This window comes from Gobio gobio (assembly GCF_949357685.1).
Source record: "Gobio gobio genome assembly, chromosome: 20".
NCBI lineage: Eukaryota > Metazoa > Chordata > Actinopteri > Cypriniformes > Gobionidae > Gobio > Gobio gobio.
In genome coordinates, this window is record NC_137113.1 from 16,000,325 (window position 1) to 16,022,951 (window position 22,627).

At 39.7% G+C, this 22,627-nt stretch overlaps 1 protein-coding gene across 5 annotated transcripts in view; it reads right to left on the reverse strand.

The window, feature by feature from the left end:
• rbfox3a (RNA binding fox-1 homolog 3a) overlaps window positions 1-22,627 on the reverse strand; it is a gene marked incomplete at its 5' end in the record, with an annotated part of 516,394 nt that overhangs the window by 235,072 nt on the left and 258,695 nt on the right. For 4 of the 5 annotated variants that reach the window (XM_079845977.1, XM_079845975.1, XM_079845976.1 and 1 more), the window contains one exon: window positions 20,317-20,394. In XM_079845977.1, coding sequence (XP_079702103.1) covers window positions 20,317-20,338 — 22 coding nt within the window. Of the gene's footprint in view, window positions 1-20,316; window positions 20,395-22,627 lie in introns of those variants that run through there. The other variant, XM_079845979.1, reaches the window with a different exon arrangement.

Below are 22,627 nucleotides of genomic sequence, written 5' to 3' on the forward strand. Positions count from 1 at the left end.
AAAATCATCAAGTTTGATTGGTATTGGTATCGACTACTGAAATTTTGGTACCGTGACAACCCCTAGTATCCACTAAATGTGCCTCCTTGATTTCAAAGGCAAAGTGATATTGATCTTGCTAAATGTGATATTCTAGACCTGAAAGGCACAGATTTGAATATTTATAGCAGAAATGGATTTTCAAGTACCACATTAGATCTATAGAGGCGACGGTAAGAGAGTTTACACAGCAATATCACAGGGGATCACTTATTGCTGAGGTCTTGATCCTGTCCAGAATCAGCAGACTCTAAAACATTGACTCAAAACGTGATTATAGAGTATAAAGTCAAATGAAAAGTGCTGGTGAATAAATCACTGTTTGCTCTCCATTTTTCAAAAGGACACTCGATATTACAAATCATGTACGTGTGGATCTCTCATTTGTTTTTTGTTGTTGGTTTTTTTGGAGACAAAAAGGTCAAGTCAAAACATTTTCTTTGCCACCCTTGATAATTGCTATATTCAAAACTGCATTCATCTCTGTTATATTTAATCCAAACAATAACACAATGCTTCTGAAGCGTAAATAATGCAAAGGTTTAATCATTTGCATTAGACCTTCAGAGGGGAAAAACTGCATTTAGATCTATTCTGTAATCAGATATTACTGACAGCACATGATGGATACTTTCCTGATACTAGCGGGTCACTCCATCCCAGCAATTCAGCATATTTAACCCTTAATTTAACCCATTACGAGGAAAAGCGATCTATGTTGTCCCCCATTACCATTAGGCAAAAAAATGAATCTGACTCTTCTTCACCACAGGCTCCTCTGCAATTATCCATGATTTTAATACGTTTTAATACGTTTGCATAACAACCTGGAGAAAATGCGAAAGCATTTGCATACTGTAGGCCTCTCTAATTATACGCTCATGATTAAAGGAGGAACTTAAGCAGAAGTGAAAAGGCAGAGCATGCTTAACAAAAGCAACCCCCCCTCCCTTCTGAACTCCGGCTCTCCCAAGACAAAACTTTCCAGTTCAGCACTCAACAATACGCCGGCGTTTTTACATAACACTCCTTGTTGTTCCAGACAGCCAGAACAAACCAATAAAACAAGCGTTGTAGATTGTTCTCAAGCTCAGCCCACCGGTGTCACTGACAGAATCTTGTGTGATGAGGGCAAGGTTTTCCAATGGCGCGTTTCTGTACAATAACACCTACGCGACGAAGAGCCCAAAATACGAGTGTGCGCCACCCATTTTCATATTGCCTTTAGCCAGATCATGTATTATGCATGGTATAGATGTACACTGCACCACTCTCTCTTGCCTTTCTCAACCTATTGTAAATACATACACACTAAATAATTAAGCAGACTAACAGGAGTAGGGCACGTCAGATGCTTGATCCATTCTGTGACAGTTTGGATGGGCCATAACAAACCCTGGTTGCTGTGGTCATGGACGGCCATTAAAAATGCAGGCGCTCCCATTTTCAACTGCACGGTCGGCGTGCTTACATCGGCGTGCCATGTTGTCAATCACTTCTTCCAGGGGTTGGTGATGACGGCTGACTTACCCTAACCCTCTGAGGCGCACCTAACAGGGTCAAGCTGATGCGTGACTCCTCTTAGCTTGGTCTCGAGCATCTTTCTGAGGTTGATGGCCTGCGGAAATAGCCGGTTCCTTTGGGCTTTGCGTGTGAGGTATAGCTTTGTGTCTGTGGTGGAGTGCAAAATCCATAAAGGCAATACCAATAGTTATCTCTAGACGTTATAAAAGACATGATGGCAATTGCACTCAGCAGTGAGGAGTATTTGTGCTCTTATGTGCGCGTTGCATGTTCGAAGCGGTTGTTAAGTAGACATACTCAACGCTGCCTTTTAGAATGGTTCACATTCCAGTATATAGAGGCATTTCCATTTTCTAATGAGTCCCGTGTGGCTGTTCATTACATCAATAATTCAAACGGTGAAAGAATAATATGCCACGTCTTTTGTTGAAAGATTAGAGGGAAAGTAGCACTATACAGGCATGTGTGTAATTGTATTGCTTTAAATATACAGAAACAGAGACTTTTTTTCTACTGCATGAGAATCTAGCAACCCTAAAAAAGGCCCGATTCGTCCAATTTAGCAGAAAGAGACTAATTCTGGGCTTGGATCGCCTGACTCTGGGTCTTACAGGAGACCAATCAAAAACAAGGCCCTTGAAAAGATAGACCACGTCTGAATCTCCTTGTGTACCTTCTCTTCTACCTGACAGTGAACTTAAGCGATCAAGGCATCAACAGCTGTCTTGTTTTCCTGCTTTTCTCCTCATTCTCAGTCCTCTTACCCAAGAAGCTAATGCCTCCAGTTTGGACGACTGGAGTGAAAAAGCCAAAGCAATTAGAGCCACTGCTCTTGGGTGCCCAATAACTCATTAGGAGTGTAAATGGCCAGAAGCCCAGGGGACTCCCTGCTGAGTGCAATTTACAGCTAAAACAAGCACCGCATCTCCAGTCCGCACCATTAGGACTGGCTGGTCGTGTTAATACAATTTGTTTTGTTAAAGTTTGAAATTATGATACTGCCATTTTAGTCCCTCTTCGAACACCTCTGTGGCTTTAGCAAACGCGTCAATTATGCTTGCAGAGGGCTCTGATTACTCCACTGCAACCAACAGGGATTTCATAATGGTTGTGTTACTGTTTGACATAAGGATAACAGCGAGAACCACGACGCAGGATGTCAGCACCAGCCAGAAACAAAAGGGCAGCTTTCTTTAAAGGAAAAAATCACCCAAAACTAATCATTTACTCAACCGCACATCCTTCCAAACCTGAATTTAAGATTATCCTGGCTACTCTTTTCATATAATGAAACTAAAAAGGCACTTGGGCTATCAATCTCCATTCTAAAAATGCTATATTTCAAATGTTCTGAAGCCATATGATAGATTTGTGTGGGGAACAGACTGAAATTGAAGACATTCTATATACTGACATCGATAAAATAATAATTTTCATGTTATAGTCAATAAACAATAAATGACCAATATTAAATTCTACAGTACTTTGCCTAAATAAACGAAAAATAAAATAAATGAAAAAATCAAGGAATATGCATGGGTAATTAAATATCCAATATCAGCAGATACATACCTAATATTGACTGATTACAAACTAAATCTAATATAATAACATCATTTGATGAACTGAAATATCGTCGATATATTGTGCATGCCATTATAAGGTGCAAATGTCAATTTCTATAAATAACTTTGATTTGTTCCTCTCACAAATGCATTATGCAGCTTCAAAAGACTTGATATACAGTATGACATATGAAATATGAGAATATCATTTGCCATGGTATTCTTAAAAAATATAAAATCTCGTTTTTTGTGCATATCAGAAAACCGTCAAACAGAACAACAAGTGAATAAATATTGGCATTATTCATTTTCGGAAACTACAGAAAACTATTCCTTTAAAGAACAAGAGCAGCAGCTCAAGAACACACATGCTCACCGAGAGCGAGAGAAAGCACTTGCCATGTTATCTGCGCACAGCCATTACACCTCTGTAATCTCAGTCGGCAAGTAATCAATGACTTAACAACTCACCCTCAGCTCGTTTTAAGAGCCCGATCCCCCCCAATCTCCATCTTCTCTACCGCCCCTGAGAACCCCATCCCCTCCCCCAGGGTCCTCTCCACCTGCGATAAAATGTGCCTGTGCTCCGTTGAAACCCCTCTTCACGTTACAATCACGCAGATTACAGTCTCACTCTGAGGCGATCAATGGCCTCCCAGGAGTAGGCGACCAGCTAAATGAACATGTGCAGCTTCCTTTTACAGGCCTGGTCAATAGGCCTCCTCTCCACAATGGAGGCCTTTTCGTCAACCGGCACTGACAACAGCCACCGGCCTGTTGCCTTCTGATGGTCAGGAAAGCTTTACCTTTGTGTTGATTTTTCTTTTGAAGGTTGGGAAACTGAGTAAGATGTGCTACAGATATTTAAAAATGCTATTTCACTTCAAACAGGGCAAATTAGTGTGAGAGCACAATTTAAAAAAAAGCGCAAATGGGAGTGTAAAATTCTGTGCGTGATCTACTGATGACACGCAAATTAAAGAACAGACGCAGCCGGATAATTTCCATAATCACCAACACAATCTACCAAGAGCAGCGCAAATTAGCATCTGTTTTAAGCTTTTTTTGTGGCTGTAAATAATGTAACCAGTAAATTGACTAGCGCAAACCTTAGTAAATCACCATGCATGATTCATTTAAATGCTCTCCTCCCATACATTTGAAAGGGAAACTCCTACAAACGCATATGCAATAAGGTAAGCCGCAAAAATAACCATATCTACGCATTTCCAGCACTAGTTTTTCACTGTAAATCCTGACAGTAGTTTTTTTAACGCCACAATAGGGTTTGCGCTGGCGTAAACTGTAAGTAAATCTGGCCCTTAGTGTTCTATTTTGGCATAGCAATTATTTTATAATCATATTACCAAAGCATTTTCATACAAATATGCAAACTAAAACACATACGTTTACAACAACGTATATAAATGAATTACAAAATGCAAAAGAAAGTGTAATTGACTGAGAAAGGTAAAAGGGGTGGTGTCTAATAATAAAAAACTTATGGGTGAAGAAAAATGTAAATTACATATATAATTTCAGTGAAATCCGAAAATATCATTCAATTTAAACACAGTTAATGAAATACATCTGCACTGACAAAATGTAATCAAAATGTATATGCAACCATTCAAAAGTTTGGGTCAGTATTATTATTTTTTTGCAAAGAAATGAATACCCAAAGAATACTAAAAAAGGTATAACAGTTTTCATAAATAAAGCTTCATCACAGGAACAGATAATAATACACTGCCGTTCAAAAGTTTTGATGTCTCTCTTATGCTCAGTAAGGCTGCATTTATTTTATTTATAAAAAGTGAAATATTATTAAAATGTAAAATAACTTTTTTTTATTTGAATATATTTTAAAACATAATTTATTTATATGATGCAAATCTGAATTTTCAGCATAATTTCTCTAGTTCTCAGTGTCACATGATCCTTCAGAAATAATTCTAATATGATGATTTGCGGCTCAAGAAACGTTTATGATTATTATCAATGTTGAAACTTTTGATGTCACTTTTGATCAATTTAATGTATCCTTGCTGAAATGTATTAATTTCTTTAAGCGAAAAAAAAAAAAAAATTCTTACTGACCCAAAACTTTTGAACGGTAGTACAATGTTGCAAAAGCTTTTTCAGATAAATCCTGTTTGAAATTTCTTTTCATCAAAGAATCCTAAAAATATGTTTTACACAACTATTTTTTAATCTAATACAGTAAATGCAGGCTTGGAGAGGATAAGAGTCTTATTTTAAAAACATTTAAAAATGGTCTTTAACAATTTAAACATGTGACCTCTTGCACTGGACCAGGATACAAATCCATGCTGGTATTTTTACGGCCATTTATATTTCAAAGTGTATGAAACAGATGAACATGCAATGGCTAAAATGCGTTTTTTTTTACAACTCTACATGTAGCCACTACCCATGAGTTCAAATGCCCTTATGGTGCCAAACTGTAAAGAGGACAATTCAGCAGATGTCAGATGGAACCTACTGCCTCTATCAATCTCTTTTCTCCCTCACACACACATACTCACACACCACCCCTCTCTATCATCAGGACCTATCTCTCTTTCGCCTCTTCTCCTGAGCAATGGTCCAGCAAATTTCCTGGTTCACTTCACTGAAATGTGACAAATACCGTGTGACACGAAGGGAGTCCGAGCTCCTCAGTCTCAGAGTCTCGCTCGCAGGGCCAGAGAGCGAGAGCGAGCGTGCCACTTCTCCGCTCACGGACACCTCTCAATATCCATGCAAGGCCCTATAAACCTGCGCGTGAACGCTTGGTGTCAGCAAACAGCCGAGCAACTAAGCGGAACTTCTGTAGCGAGTTAAAACATCTTCCCATCAGTCAACTCTGACGGACACACAACAAATTCAAGCGAGCGCACACATCCCGAAATGAAGCACTTAGGAGCGAGTACAGGCAGATAATCAGCACAAAATCTTCCCACTCTGGTTCGGCTTCATTTGAATTTCGGACATCTTCAGGGTATAAAATCTCAGTCTCATAATTAGTTGATTTAACCTTAAAAGAAGGAGACTTTAAAAGTTCACAGTCTGATATGTCGGTCCAGTGCTTGCAGTGGACAAGAAAAATGAGCTGTGATCCATTTTAATGTCCTACTCTGTAAAAGGTTTTAAAATGACCTCTGATCGCTAACGACAATGAGAAACACTGAGCTCTGGGTAAAGGTGTGAGCCACAGATAGGAATTAGCTCATTAAATATTTAATTTCCGAATTTCTCAAGTGACTTTTCTCCCCTTAAATCTTTAATGAAGATGAAACATTCCTAACAAAGACTAATCAACAGCCCTTAAGATAACAATCGCGGAGAAAAAGAGGTGTAATTGGTCCATGGCTCTATCATAGTCTCTTTAGCGTGCACACACATACACAAAGACACACACACATAACGCAAACAAATTGTCAGCGAATTGTACAGAATTTGTGAACCTATTTGAAACGGTAAGTGTAAGTGCATACTGGGGAAACTTTCTTCATTACAGAAACATTGCTATAGTTGGTATTCTTAGCCGGGGTAGAGTTGAAAATTATTTGGAAGTACCAAACAGAAGAGGACAATCTGTCTATTTTGAAAAGCATCAGGCATAAATGAAGGTGACATGTGGGGAAATGGAAATTTGCTCATTTATTTGTGTCTTCTAGTGTGTGACAGACCATGTATGTTAATGTCCTCCTCAGACTTCAATCAGACAGTAGATTGAGAAACTGATAAAATCTCAGCATTAGTTGAGAATATTACAAAACAGCGGGCAAGACCGAGACAGAAATGGAGAGAGAGAGAGAGAGAGAGAGACGTCTGTATGATTTCAGTATGAGGTAATGATAGGGTTGAACCATTTTACACCTTGCTTTTTGCAATTTTACAATATCTCCAAGCATGTATTTGTTAGAGGTTGCTCACAAGTGAAATATTTCATGTTTCTCCTGTTATCATGTATTTTGTATGTATGAGCCTTTAAGGAAGACTATTAAATGCTTAGCCACACCATTCATTCTCTATTCATCCATTTGGGATTATGTTTCCAGTCCACCAATTAATGTTAATCAGACTGGTTGGGCATTTTCCCCAACCAATATGAATAAAAGTAGCCCACCATTTATTAGTGGACTGGAATGCTATTACTTGTATTATTTATAAAATTGTGTGTGTGTGTGTGTGTGTACACACTATTTTTGGCCAACCAATCTGATCAAAGCATTTTATTATTATTATAATTAATTAATTAATTAATTAATTAATTGTATGGCCAACCAACCAACTTATATAAATTTACTCGAATGTCCATGTGTAAAATTCCGTCAAACAAACAGCAAGTCATGCAACCATTAAATAAATAAATAAAATTAATTCAGCGTGTCTCGCACGTCATGTTCAAATCATACCAGCCAATGCTCATCACACGCGCAAACTCCTCATACAAGCACACACAGAACTATACACGCACACACATATACTTGCAAGAGGCTCAGGGAAAGAGCTGACTTAACCATTTTTCTCCATTTCACAAAAGTAGCTGCGCTGGTGTCAACATGATGAATGGGGGAATGTGGAGAGAGGGTGCACACTTTCTGTAGGGTAGATGGCTCCTCCTCAGTGCCCGTGCCCAGCACAATATACAAATGAAGGGCTGAGGAACAGCGCTATAATGAGCGCTAACATGTGTTTTCACAACACAACATCAAAAGCCTCTCGCATGTACAAATGTTCCGCAAACAGCCTCCGCTCCCAGACAATTCTTGCACTCTCCCGCTCGCGTCGTCTGCATTACATGCATCGCTGCCTGCGCAGTCCCCACATAATAAGCTCCTCTGCTGCTTCTTGTGCCGACACGTGCGGAAATGGAAGGCGAGCTTTTAATTGTTTAGCGATGAAGTTATCACACCGGCAACGATGCTGAGAGAATGAAGCGGGAGGACAAAATTAGAACCACTGACTCCAGCACTATCCAGGGCCGTAAGCTGGCACACTGTAGTGTTTGGAGAGGACTCTCACCCTCTTAGGAATCAGTTCCTCAGCCAGCCATCCATCCGGCTTGTTCCACTAATTTACTCATTTATATTTAGCTAAGACTCCGTCTACATACAAAACGACTTTACAGGGACAGTCCACCTGAAGCAACCTAGGGTTAAAGTTGAATCGTGCAATTTTACCATGTCAAAAAAAGCTATTAATAAGCAATAACTAAAAATAATGGCATTTTAACCAATGGTATGAGTTTGGGGTTAACTTTTTTGTCTAATCAATGAAATATGGCCAAGGGTTCAGGAAACCTGTTTAAATACAGTATTTTTTTACACTTTGGCTTTAAAAACAGATTCAGCTTTTGGGAAGGTCTGTGTCGCTTTTCGTTCGACCTTACACTCCTCTCACCAATCAGAGATTCACACGGGTTACTTCATGCCATACGGGCACTGAAAATTATACTGGAAGCAAATACCACCCCGCACCCCACTACCAGGGTCCCTCTCCCCACTTTTCGCCTTCTATAAGAGAAAAAAAAAGGGGATTTTACGACTTTTTCTGCAGCCATTAAACGGCTGAGAGGAGGATTAACGACCAGCCCCAACATTTTACAGTGTTTGATTGAAACGATGCATGACACTCAGGGAATGTCGACTCGTAGACAAAGTAGAGAGAAAGAGATTTGAAAATGTCAGCAACTCAGCGGAGGAAAAACTGTAAACTTGTCCAGCTGCACTGAAACTTTTGTGTCTAAAACACCTCAGTTTGTCTTTTCCTTTCATCTGGATCAGTGCCGCGTGTTTACTTATGTGTTGCAGACTAAAGGCGTCTCTGGAGAGCCTATTGTTTGGGGTGTCTAAATCTTCTGAAGGCTGGATGGCGTGGGAGAGAGGATAGATAAATGTTTGGTACCACCTGCTGGACAGTAGATGTCACTTTGGAGAAAAATGAAGGGAAAATGAACAACAGATTACAGAGCGGCTGCTCCTCGTATCTCCTGGACCAAGTAGGTGGAACTGGGTGTGTAAAAGCGGTCCGTAATTCTCCCTCTGGGACTCTTACACTCTTAGAGCGACCAGTCGTATAATTTCAGGCAACTATGTGCAACATTTGACAGTAAAAGTTGGATTAATGCAAATCACATTACAGCAGAGATCTTTAAACGAAGCTTATAACCAAAATGGATTTGCAACAATGTAATGAATTAACGCTGAGGGACAGATTTATGCAAATCAGCCATAATGCTATCAAACTAAAGCAATAGCAAGTTAAAAAAATTAAATGGCACACCCAAACATGATCAATACGTATTTCTGTAAGACATAACTGCTGACGCAGACTGTGCGCCAGTGTTACACTATCAATCAGAGGGGAACCGTATCAATTTAAGCATTTAAAAGCAATGACATGAATCACCTCTATTCATTATATGATATGCCCATGAATCGAAGATTCAAAAATTAATCTGGGCAGCAGAGCTGGGCGAGGTGGAAACATATGAGCTGAAATGCTCAAATCAATAACTGCATTATTCTTTTATAGCCTGAAGACAGTGATGCATACAAAGCCACGAATGGGTGGTTCTGATGATCCTAGTAGCTCATCAGAGGTTGAGGGTCTTCTATTAGAGGACGTGTTACACTTTGCGCAAGTATTAATGTTGAAAGATTGTGTTCATCAGGCCAAAAATCCATTCGAACTTTGTTACGGAAGCAAATTTCAACAGGGAGGAGAAAAACAAGCCGTTTCAGGAGATATTTTGCTATAGTGTGGACATTACCAGCGCTTTGCCTGAAGTGGGCATCAAGAGCAATATGTTTGGCAGCAAAAGCATTAGGTCCAATTCAGTAATGGAACATAATTCAGCTGCCACTAGGGTTAAGAATGACTTCCTGGCCGGTTAATACACCATTCCTCCTAACGTTCCCACTGAATTCTCATCATGCTCATTCCCTGCTTCCACTAGGTCTGCTTTTCAGCCATTTTAATTGTAATGAGACCATTGTACGCTGTATTGGGTGAGATGAAGGGCTCATTATCCTCATAAACAACCCCGTGCGTCCTTTGAGAGGCCTCAAATCAGCGTGATGAGTACCCTCACCCTCACCCCTCTCCAAACACTCAGGCTCTGCAGGCTTAATAATGCAACACTGCGCGATTATCATTACGTTTTTTTTCTCCGTTAATTTTTGATGAGGAACTAGTGGAGAAACATCTCTAAGAGCGAAAAGAACATTAACCACAAGGAAACACATAGCTTTGACTAATCATATTACCGTGGCAGGTTGGGAAAGGAGAAATTGTTTAAGCCCAGCACATCTCTGCAAATAATGATTTACAAGGAACTTTGCCAGTGAGATTTACTTTCTTTAGACTTTACATATAAGGAATACGTACTTATTCAATAATAATGAACCTTATTTAGATGAGTAGTTGACGATCAAATGAGAATTCTATCATCATTCATCATATATATATATATATATATATATATATATATATATATATAATTTTTTTTTTCTTTTTTTTCTTTCTGTGGAATACAAAAATGTTAATGGCTGCGACCAGTCAGTGATTTAAATTTGAAAATCAACTGATTGAATCAACGGATTCATTGAAAAGATCAGACTCAAACGAGCAAATCATTCACAATCCAGATATTTATCACTAGATTTTTAGTGAATAAAGGCCCATTCACATCAATGACTATAAAGATAGATAACTATGGTAACTATGGTAAATAAACAAGCATCCACACCAATAGACGATAACATTTATTGTAAGCATGCACAGTTTGGCTTCTGCTACTATGCTCTGGATTCTTATTGGCTGTCAATGTTGTTATTCTTGATTCAGACAATATGGTTGCTCTGTATTGTTATTTTTTTTGTTGTAGCGTGGACTTACCTATTCTCATAAAAAAGTGAACAGGCCTTAAAGGGACAGTTTACCCAAAAATGATAATTCTGTCATTAATTACTCACCTTCATGTCATTTCAAACCAGTAAGATTTTTGATCATCTTCGGAACACAAATGAAAATCTTTTTGATGAAATCTGAAAGTTTCTGTTCCTCCATTGACAGCTACGCAACTACCACTTTGACGCTTCAAAAAGTTCATAAAGATAACGTAAAACTGAATTTTCCGAAAAGACACGATTGTTTTATATAATGAACAGATTGAATGTTCGTTTGATGTTCGAGAACCAATGAGGTTCATTCCCATGTTATGCAGCACGTTTGAGCTTCCGCAAGAACCAATGAGGTTTGTTCTCACACGTCAAGCAGGGGCACGTTCAAGCTCTAACCGGTGTGCAACACTTTGCTAGAGTTTCCGGGTTGAACGTCATGTTTCCTGGAAACGGTGTGCAACGGGGTTTGAGATACGTTTTTCTCTTGTTTGGTGGGTGTGTCAAAAATGTCAGCCCAATCAGCAGCAACATGTATATAAACCGTGCGGTGTTAAAGAGACAGCTCGCACAATGGGTCCAAGTAAAGTCGTTTACAAATGTGTCCGCTGCAGCTCGGTATACGCAATAATTGAAGATATTAGAAGACATGTTTGTCGTTTCATCCTGAAATGTGAGGCAAATGTTGGATCACAATAATTAGAAACCACAGTTTCCACAAATCCCTTCACTCTTTTATTCTGGACAGCAAGGACAGTGGCTGTAACATGCAGTATTAAACATGTATTTATACCGATTTCGTCAGGCTCCGAAAATTATTAAAAAAGAACACAAAAAATGGCCTTCTCAGCTGGGTGTTCAACGCACCTCCGTTTCCATTTAGAAAACGTTTTGGTTCTGTTGAGCTTCTATTTAAAAGCCTATATTAAATCTGTTCATCATATAAAGCAATCGAATCTCTTCAGAAAATTTGGACTAAACCACTCAATTCATATGGATTAGTTGTACGATCTCTTTATGAACTTTTTGAAGTGTCAAAGTGATAGTTGCTTAGCTGTCAATGGGGGGACAGAAAGCCCTCCAATTTTATCAAAAAAGATCTCCATTTATGTTTAGAAGACTTATGGGTTTGGAATAACAGATTTCCATTTTTGGGTGAACTAACATCAGGCAAAGCCTCAGAAAACTTGGAATATAGCATCAAATGTTAAATGAACTAAATTTTTGGGGTGTTTTTGTGGATATTTTGGAGCCTGACTGACAGTTTAACCACTCACTTCCATTGTATAAAAAAAAAAGATAAAATCCAGGGTATTCCGGAAAAAATTCAGCTTTTGTGCTCCACAAAAGAAAGTCTTACAGTCTTACAACATGAGGCTGAGTAAATAATGACAGAATTTTCATTTTGTTGGGTGAACAGTTCCTTTAATATTGAATTATCCTGCCTATAACACAGCTAGTCAAATGGTCACAGACTATAACGCATCACGAGTATCACAGCATGTCAACCACATCGCAATCATTTCTCGTCTGTATGACAGAGGATAGGACGCTAGCTAAGATTAACTTCCTGTTTGCGCCTTCTTGCAGCAACTGACAGAGAGACATCTTTCGATAATCAATGTCATGTCTCCATGCTTCAAAGAACCCCCAATCCTGTCCAAGAAGCATTTTAAAACATCAAAACTTTCTAATTACAGGCGTGTCATTGCGATTCTGATTGGAGTCCTGTGATTTGGCCAGAGGGGCTCCTGATGAGAGCTGATACAAGCCAAACAGTCTTGGGTGTAATTACGATTAGAAAGCCTTCATCTGAAGAGCACTCGTAAGGGTGTGTGTGAGAGAAAAGCCCCTTTATAACCAAAGTGTTGCCGATATTGCCCTCAATGGCATTCACAATAGCAAGCCACGGCAGGGTATATAAAATATCACTACTCACAATGAATAGATGGAGGGTACTACATTAAAAGGAGAGTTCACCCAAAAAATGTAAATTCGTTTACTCACCCTCATGTCTTTCCAAACCTGTATGACTTTTTTTTCTCTCTCTCTCTGCAGAATACAAAAGGAGATATTTATAGCAGAATGCCCATGGTGATCTTTTGCGTACAATGAAAATGAATGGTGACAATGGTCAGAAATGATCTAGGGCTTGCCCCTGAAATCAACAAAAAACTCCCAAATAATTAAAATGCGGAGGGTTTAAAAACATGGGTTCATGAGATGTTTATAGTAGAAAATTTATAGTATGATTTCTAGACCTAGAAAAGTCACGTAAATCAATACAATTAAAAACTTTAAAACTAAAAATGAAAACTTTTTACGAACACACATTTGTTTTTATGCCAAACAAGAAGGATGTCAAGCAAAATATCTAGTAAAAACTTAAATTTGTGCTTGTTCCTCACACAAAGCTATCATATGACAAAGCACTATATCACATTAGGTCACATTATGATGTTTTTTTTGGGGGGTTGGGGGGGTTGACAGCTTTGGTCACCATCCATTTTCATCATATGGGAGAAAGCATTGTGAACATTCTCCAAAATATCTCATTTTGTGTTTCACAGAAGAAAGAACATCATACAGGTTTTGAATGGCATGAGGCAGAGTAAATGACCACAAAACTTTACATTTTTGGGTGAACTGTCTCTTTAAAGCCTATTGCACAATAAGACTGCAAGACAGCGTGCTATATAAGTGGTGTGTAAAAAGGGCAGATACTGAGTAAGCACTCGTTTGCATATTTCTCCTGGTTCTCAATATTTTACAGCATGAATTATAATATTCTGTTCTTTGAAGTCCCCAGTAAGGCTTTGGTTTGGCCGTGAGTAATTCCAAATGTATATTTTCCTCACGGTGCACTTGCACACACCCCATCTGCCATGATTTAGGCCTAAAACAAACAGCTCAAACAGGCAGCAATGGATACAGTGCATGCCACTATCCACCAAGGTAACCGAGTTAGGATTGAACGCTTTCCCGGCAATTGGATTTCCATTGACAGATCCGTAGAAGCTGCAGACGTACAGAAACAGAGTGGTGAGGCAGTCAGGTGCAATCTTTGCTCTTTCACCCCTTCGCTTTTTAAAAGCATCTGACCAGAGAGGGTTGATATCAGGCTCAGTGCTCGAAAAAGGTAAGTCCGTTCGTATCAGTCGAACTTGGACGTTTGTATTTGGCCATCTACGCAGAGTGATTTATTTGAGCCGAAGGAAACACGGTGCACAAATTATGCTTTGCTAAGCACTTTAAGGAACAATATTTTAGAGGGAGGAGTGAGTATTTGACCTTGAGGATCTTTGTTAGTCTTGGATCAGATGGTCAGTTTAGTGCTGAGTTCAGGACGTTTACAGTTACAAAATACCAGTGCCAGACCCGAGCCAGGTCTATCATTTCATCTCATTACTCAGTTGTCACAAGGGATTTTTCCCTCTCTCAGTCCATTCTGTTAATGGCATCAATGGCCATTCACCTTGGGAACGTCAACGCTGAACTCAAAATATGGGGGAAAAGAAACATGCCCTTACAACTTGGCCTTGAGGCTTTGTTATTTGACTTTAAAAAGGTAGTTTATTGAAAATGACTTGATAGTTGCTTAAAAAAAAACTGAAAATCATTTTATCTGATCCAGCAGATATTGTTATGTTTCGAGGTCTTATTTAACATGGAAAAAGTATATTGCCTTTTTGCAAAATTAACATGATAAACAAAGTCCTATATTTGGCAGAATATATTTGCACTTTAAAAACAGGCATAATGACAGCAATTCATCAAACATTTACTCAGCGGAAATACTACTGAGAAATAAATGATTTTGGCAGGATGATAAACTCAGTTGTGAGAGAGATTTGTTGATAATCAGACAAAACGGGCGAAAATTGCATGAATAATTTGTCGACGCGAGAGTGAGACAACCGCACTGTTACACAGCGTGCTCCAGGGGTTGGAGCGTCGTCGTCTGCCGAGACGTGGCTGAATTTGACTAATGCCTCTCTCGCTGTGAACAATAGAGACGAATGTTACTTTAAATCCGAAATACTTAAATCCAGCTTTCGATGACTCCAGGCAAATATCATTAATCACGCGAGGCCCACCTCGCTCAGCACGCGCGTGCACGGCCAGATGATGGCTTTCCCCGACTCAATCCATCACGTACGTGTCGTGAGCGCGGCCCCTCGTACTGGCTGAGAGCCTCCACGTAGGGGCCCTGCTAAGTGAAAGAGTTACAACAGCTGTACCTGGCGCTGGTCGGTGCTCTCAGAGCGGCCCGGCTCCCTACTTAGAATGTCATCCGGCTCGTTTTAAAAGAGCGTCACGCCACGGAGATCCTCATTTGATGTATCGTTCCTCATCTTTACAATTTTGGGAATAACAGGTCTAACTTATCAATTTGGCACCTGAAATCCCACAGCTTACAGTTTTAGCACATCATGTGTGGGGGTGATGTCATCCTGTGACAGCACTTCCTCTTCTCATTACGGGACATTTTTAGACAGGCCAATAAAAATGAGAAAGGAGGCCATTTTAGAATATCCCATTTGCCTGAAAGTGAATCAAGTTATCTCCATTATTTCAGCACTAAGGTGTGCGGTGACAACGCCAACGGGGTAGAAGTAGATTTCCACCTCTGTCAGAAAGTAAAGGCCACTCTGAGTCTACCACAGGGATTGGCCACGGCGCAAATGCGCTAACATAATCCTCATAATAGTTCTTAATGTCTAAACATAAATGTTTACTGCAGACGGCATTGTGATGTTTTGGCAGAAAACGCGCCCATTGCGAAGACAACATGGGGGTAAAAAAGGGGGAAAATGCTATTGCTATTTGTGAGTAATATTTAATTAATGACTTTCATAAATAATGAATAGAGCGGATGTAATTGCAGATGTTTTTATGATGACAGGCTTGGCTTCACTGGGCTTTTTTTTTCTCCTCCCTCTTTTCAATTACCGTCCAGAACAGGGGGAGGCAGAGAGAAGGAATGGAGGGAAAGAGAGAGAGAGAGAGAGAGAGAGAGAGAGAGAGAGAAAGAGAGTGCAAGGAAGAGAAGAAGCGAGCGAGCGAGAGAGAGAGAGAGGCTGGTGGAGGCAGAATTAAAGAGGCTTTTTGTCGCGTTTAATATCAATTCATTCCATGGACTGCTGACACAGGCAGTCCAGAGAGCCCAGGATTTATGGCTCCCTCTAATGGGCATGCTCAGAATCAAAGGCCTGTCGTCAGCACTACTTAAACCACTCCTCTCTCACTCCCTCGCTCCGGCCCTCTCCTTTCCACTCCACTTTTAAAGACACAAGCTCATTTACAGCTCTGTAACAGCAATTCGCAACTAGTTTGGTTCAGGACCCAGATTTTAATTTGGACATCAATTGGTTACCCATCACTGCACCAAAATGTAAAATAAGCAATTTTTGGTTATTTCTCTTATCTTGCATTGTGCACTATCAAGGATAACAGTATGTCAGGCAACCTGTCCGCACTGTCATCTGTCTAATTTGGCGAGCTTCAACAGTGACAGATGACACCGTAGAGTTTGATATCAACAACTGGATATGGGAATCGTCTCCTCGCTTTTAAAAGTTTATAAGCCGTTTCATTTTTCTATCCCAACAATTCAAAATGATATGGTTACTTGCATTTTATTTTTTTTGTATTTAGCATTGTTTTATTCCTGCAGTTGTGAACCACTGCTGTGAAGGACACACACACCACAGCGAAGTAACTGAATCAGTCATTTTGGTCTTATAAGGCAGCTTTGCACTACTAAGAGAAAAGAAAGGTAAGATCAGGAAGTTTCTGTTTTCGTGCATTTGGTAAATTAAGTGGGTCTTATTCACTGAACATACAATCATATTTGTGGGTGAGACATTTGCAAGCATAAATCATGATCTATGAGTAAGTTCACCCTCTCTAAATGTAGAATTTCAGAAACAACTGAGGGTATTCAGACCAACCACATAAGCATTCATAATTATATCTATATACTGTATACATATCCCCAGAGGGGAAATGAAGGTGTTACAGCAGCAACAGAAAGAACAAGACATAAAACAAATTTAAACAATCACAATAACTAAAAATTGTTATCATTACAGAGTGTCGTGCAATGACCTGATTAACATAGTAAACACAAAATCACCTTCACTCACACACACATTCAGGCACTCACACACTTCCTCTCGTACACTGCATCATACCTTACACCTACACCATCAAATAAATGCAACTCATGTCCTTAGTCCAAATATTGCTTTATATATAATAATATACAAACACACACACACACACACACACACACACACACACATCTGGTTCGCTATCTTTGTGGGGACTCTCCATAGTCGTAATGGATTTTATACTGTACAAACTAAACCTACCCATGTTTCCTCATGGAGACCTCAATTTATGCCCCAAGGTGACACGAGTCCCCATGAGTCAGTGTGTATTCAGATTGAAGTCCCCACCGGGATATAAAAACATGAACACACACACACTCACATATGTATGTATATTTAATACAATATAATACAAGCTTCATATTTAATTGAATGTAATGGAAAATGTTGTATGTCTGCACACATGTATGGAAATTCTATGCAAATATTAATGATTGAGACCTAATCTCTGTCTGAACCAGGTTTCTAGTAATGTAACAGATCCACAGAGGAAACACCCCAGACAGAGGGAAAACAACGATGACATTGAGACGTACAGCGGATAAGGATGATATAGGAGCGAGAGAAAAAGCCTGTAGATGTAAATTGTGCAAAAAAATAGGAAATCCACCACCAATGAATTGAAGAGTCAGATTCAATTTCAATTTCAATCCAACCTTTGCTTACAGCACCATTCACTCTTGAAACCACATAACTCAAAACCCGGATGATCATGCACCTATATTTTGATGGGTCACCAGTGGCAATCAGGCTCGTTTGATGCCCCAGGGGAGGGGGGTTAGGAAAGGGGAAGGAAAAGAGGAAGCTTTGACATTTTGTCCTAGGAGTTTGGAGCGACATTAGAGTGAGTAAATGATGCCATAATTTTCAGTAAAAAACAAAACAAAAAAACATTATTATTAATTTTTAACAATAATTTATTATCCACTTTATGTGGTACTTCACCACTGGCAAAATGGGAAAAGTTGTCTGCCTATACTGTAGAAATGTGATCAGTGCTGCCTGACTAGATAAAAAAAAGAAAGAAAAAAAAAGATGTTTTCTTTCCTTTTGCCAAATAGCATAACACCCATAATGCACTTGGCATGTTGTCATCCATGGCCACTCCATTACACTTGCCAGAGTCAAATACTGCTTTGCTTTAGTAGGAAATACTAAGCAAACTTTTAGTTATAATGGTGTTGACTTGCATTGTTCCTGGGTGCAAGAATTCAAAGAGTAAATGTTTAGCAGGAGTGAGTTACCTTTGGTTTCAAGTGAAGGATCCAGCATGTTGTAGGTGGTGGCTAAAGGCTACAAAGAATTGTAAATATGGAGAGAATGCCATAACAGACAATAAAAAAAACTTTTTTTTGTTTTTTAGTGTTTGTAGTTGACATTTTAAACCCGGTGACCACAAACACAGTGTTATAGGCCAAACAGAGGGGAAAAACTGAAAGAAACTGCCGTTCTGTCAGTTCCATCCAACTCCCAAAGTAAAACCTTGTTGTGTACAAGTAAAAAATCTTTTGCCATAGTGTTCCATTTTTACCATAAAGGCCTGTTCACACCGGGACGATTTTCGCGTGCGTTTATCGCCGACGTTTAACGCCTCGTGACTAAACAAAGGGCGCCAATGTGAGTGTGCACACCGACGCGCAAAACGCCAACCGTAAAAGCGTCATTTTTCAAAAAATGCGTCGGGTTCGTTTTTTATTTTTTTGTGATCAATGTGATCGCCGCTTTTATTTACATGCCTGGAGCAGCTGAAGTTACAGTAAAACACGACTTGGTGGCGCTCAAGCACAAAACGGTCTTATCGAGTACACATTGATACGATGAAGAAGTAGCAAGTAAACAAAGAAGAAGATGAGTTGCTAATACTGCTAGTCAGTTAGCAAAAAGTGTGTGAATGGTTTTGGCCATAGACTTAATATGTCTATGGATTTGGCAAGCTCGTAAATACTGTCTCTCTTCTTCTTCTGTGTGACAAGCGAGTGTCAGAAGCGTAGCAGCACCACCGTGTGTCCTGGGAGCGCCATCTACTGATTTTGCACGTTCACTCTGTGCATCGCCAGTGAAAATCGCTTGGGTGTGAACACTCAAGACGCGCCGAAAAACGCCACGAAAAACGCTGGCGATAAGTGCTCGCGATATTCGTCCCGGTGTGTACAGGCCTTAATGCTGTTTAAAGAATAGACAAAGTGCAGTACAATTTTCAGTGATACACCTACCCTTCCAATAACTGTTCTGTTAATAACCCTCTGTCGATCTGACTGTCCCTTGGGTTGGGATACAAAAATGCAGAAGTGAAATCTTTAGTTTTTACGAGTTGACGCCTTTTGCATCATCCGGCAGACTTTTGATGACAAATACATGTGAATTTCTCAGTCCAGGTAACATGGAGAATGAGTAAGGCTGCGTGTCCACCAAAGCCTGGCTGTGAGCGATTGAGAGCGTTTTGGCAGCACAGAATTTTTTTTCCAGTTGAGACTCTTTGCTTGTTATGATACAGAATATCTGCGGAAATGTTACTAGCATCTCATTTCACAGATAGTTTGTTTCTGTATTGGTTCTATATAAAAATGTCAATACAATGTAAAGTATTTGCTCTGGCTCTTGTTTTAAATGCATTATTATGCTTGTTGTTGTCATCTGTTGATGTTGTACAAGTAGAATGTGGCGGTTGGTCGGTGTTGTATTGTCCTGCCCCTCCTCCACTGTGATTGGATGCTTGGGTAAAAAGTGACAGTGTTGAGCGCTGCGTTTTATTCAAAAGTTGAACAACTCTCGGCAACCGATAAATAACGCTGAGCGCTCAGCACTTGAGCATGAAAAAGACGCTCACCACCTCGTTACACTCATGGCGTTCTAGAAACGAGGCGTTCCCATTGAAAACAATTTGAAAACTATGCCAGCTGTGTGCAAAAACGCTAGCGTGGACACACACCCTAAACGTTCATTTAAATATACTACCAACACTGTAACAATACAAAGTTTGGCGAAGTTACAGTTAACTTACCTCAAAAATCTGATGGGGCATGTGCCAATTTAAATGGGCATGATTTATTCTACACACACACACACACACATCTTCACCTACTCCACAAAAACACTCACCTGCCCAGCTGGGGGTCTCCATGTACAGCTGTGGCTGAGCTGGTGGGGTCTCACTGCAACCACAGAAGTGTCTGATTCCTGCGGGAGAGAGGAAGTGACAAGTTTTGAGCAAGACTGTAAGAACAAACACAAACAAAAAAACATTTCATTCCTCAAAAAGTGGTATTTTAAATGTCCTTTGAATTAAGTACAAAGCCCATCGACCATTACAAAGAGGGTGAGCTCCCAATTTACATTACAGATTGCTCTGAAATTCCTTGTTTTTGTGAATATGTTTGGACTTTAATTGTTTTTGTTTTTTCGTTTTTTTTTCATTTTGTATGCCCTTGTTATGATAATTTGTGAGGGGATTGAGGAACAGTCAGGGGACCTGCAGGGTCCAGATAAGCTCAGAGCCCCACCAGAACCACCAAATCCTCGGCATGTACTGCAACCGCGCTTCATGCTACACTGGTGCTGAAGTGGATCTGCCGTAACATTTGGAGCACACACACCAGCTTGTGTGCTTCTTCGCATACGGATAAATAAAGCAAAAAAAAATGCACTCTTTTGAAACATACACATGGAATCTGCATACACACGAGGCTTATATTAACAACAAACCCCCTCACACCCTGTTAACCCTTTCCAATTGGAAACAACTCAGTCTGATAGTTGGATAAGAACAATAATCATTCTGTTGCTGTGACCCGGTGAGAAAATGGGCCTGATGTCACTGTTAATTTAAAATCGACTGAACTAAGGCAGGTTTGGCTGTGTGTACGTGATAGCAGGTGGCTTCAAATCACATTCTTATTTAGAGAAGCATTCTGGTGAGTAAGAAATCACTTCACCCAGAGAGTGTGAGGGAGGGAGGAAGAAGAAGAAAAAAGAAACAGGGAAAGATGATAATGCTGCAACTTTTCTTTGGACAGAAATATATACAACCCAACAAACACTGGACCCCAGGAGAGTGAATGCAGCACTCGGAACAAAAGACCCTGTTAGAGCATTACCGTAATTACACGGCCGTAATGGCCTCTATTGCAGGCCATTCCGATTAAATATGCATAGTGCCCCGTCCATATCCATGGGGTTTGATAAAAGTGTTGTTCCTATGTGTCATTTAATTGTTAGCATTAATCTGAAATATAGAGCTAATGTGTTTATTGAAAAACAGCACTCTGCCATTCTGGAACTAAATGTCTTTCTGTCCTTTCTGCACATCATTCTTTATCAACTCACTCACAACTCTGCATCAATCCCATTTTTTTCTGTTACCTCTGCTTGACTATGTTTCCCATCATCCCTTCTTCCTTTTCTTAAAGGGACAGTTCTCCCAAAAGTGAAATTCATGATTTGCTCCGAGCCACATGTCTGACTATGAGTGGAACTCAAAAGAATAAACTCTAAGAAATGTGCAGTTATAATGAATGTGGACAAGATTCCAAAAATATCCAAAGCACCAAAAAAAGTGGTAAAGGTGTAAGTCTTCAAACTAACGCGTAAATTGTCATTGAACTGATTTGTGAAAGAATCTGTTTTTGTGAACCAAATCAAATGATTCATTTGAAAAGATCTGACTCAAAAGAATGATTCATTCACAATTCAGATGGATAAATTAATCTCTCCTTATCTCACGAGTACACCAAGAAGAGCTCAATTTTGGCCTGTTTCTCACAGAAAGCTATCGTATGACTTCAGAAGACTAGTGCAAAAGGGTATATGGCCAATTTTATGGTGCTTTTCAATGTTTTTTGAAGGACTGTATTTATTGTATTTGCATGCAAAAGAAAACAAGCCTTAGAGTTTCTTATTTTGCACTGGAGAAAGTAAGTTATACAGATTTGGTAAGACATAAGGTTTAATCTCATTTTTGGATAAACTGTTCCTTTAAATGTGACATCTAACCTTCTTTTTTCCCTTCTCCCAAAGTCCATTCTCTCTTTGTGTCTGTATATATGAGAGAGGCTGTAGTTCTCTGCGGGGAAGTGTCTAATTTCATTCCGAGTGTTCCCCTCTGTGGTCAAGAGTAGAACTGAAACACGGATGCAGGAAGTCTTCTGGGAAATCCAGGTCACTACCAACTCGGAGAGAATTCATTTCTGAGGAATTTCGCTTTGCTTGCCTGAATTCAGGCTCACAGGGTGGCAATGAAAAACAGAGGTCTCTGCATGTCAACTAAACCCTGAGCGTATTTATGTCCATCCACCGAACCCAAAGTGTATGTACACAAATGCTCCATTCCAAAACCTAGAAAACTGCCTAAGGACGCTGCATTTTAAGGTCAAGACTTTTTCAAAAGGTATAAGGCAACATTATGAGATACCTC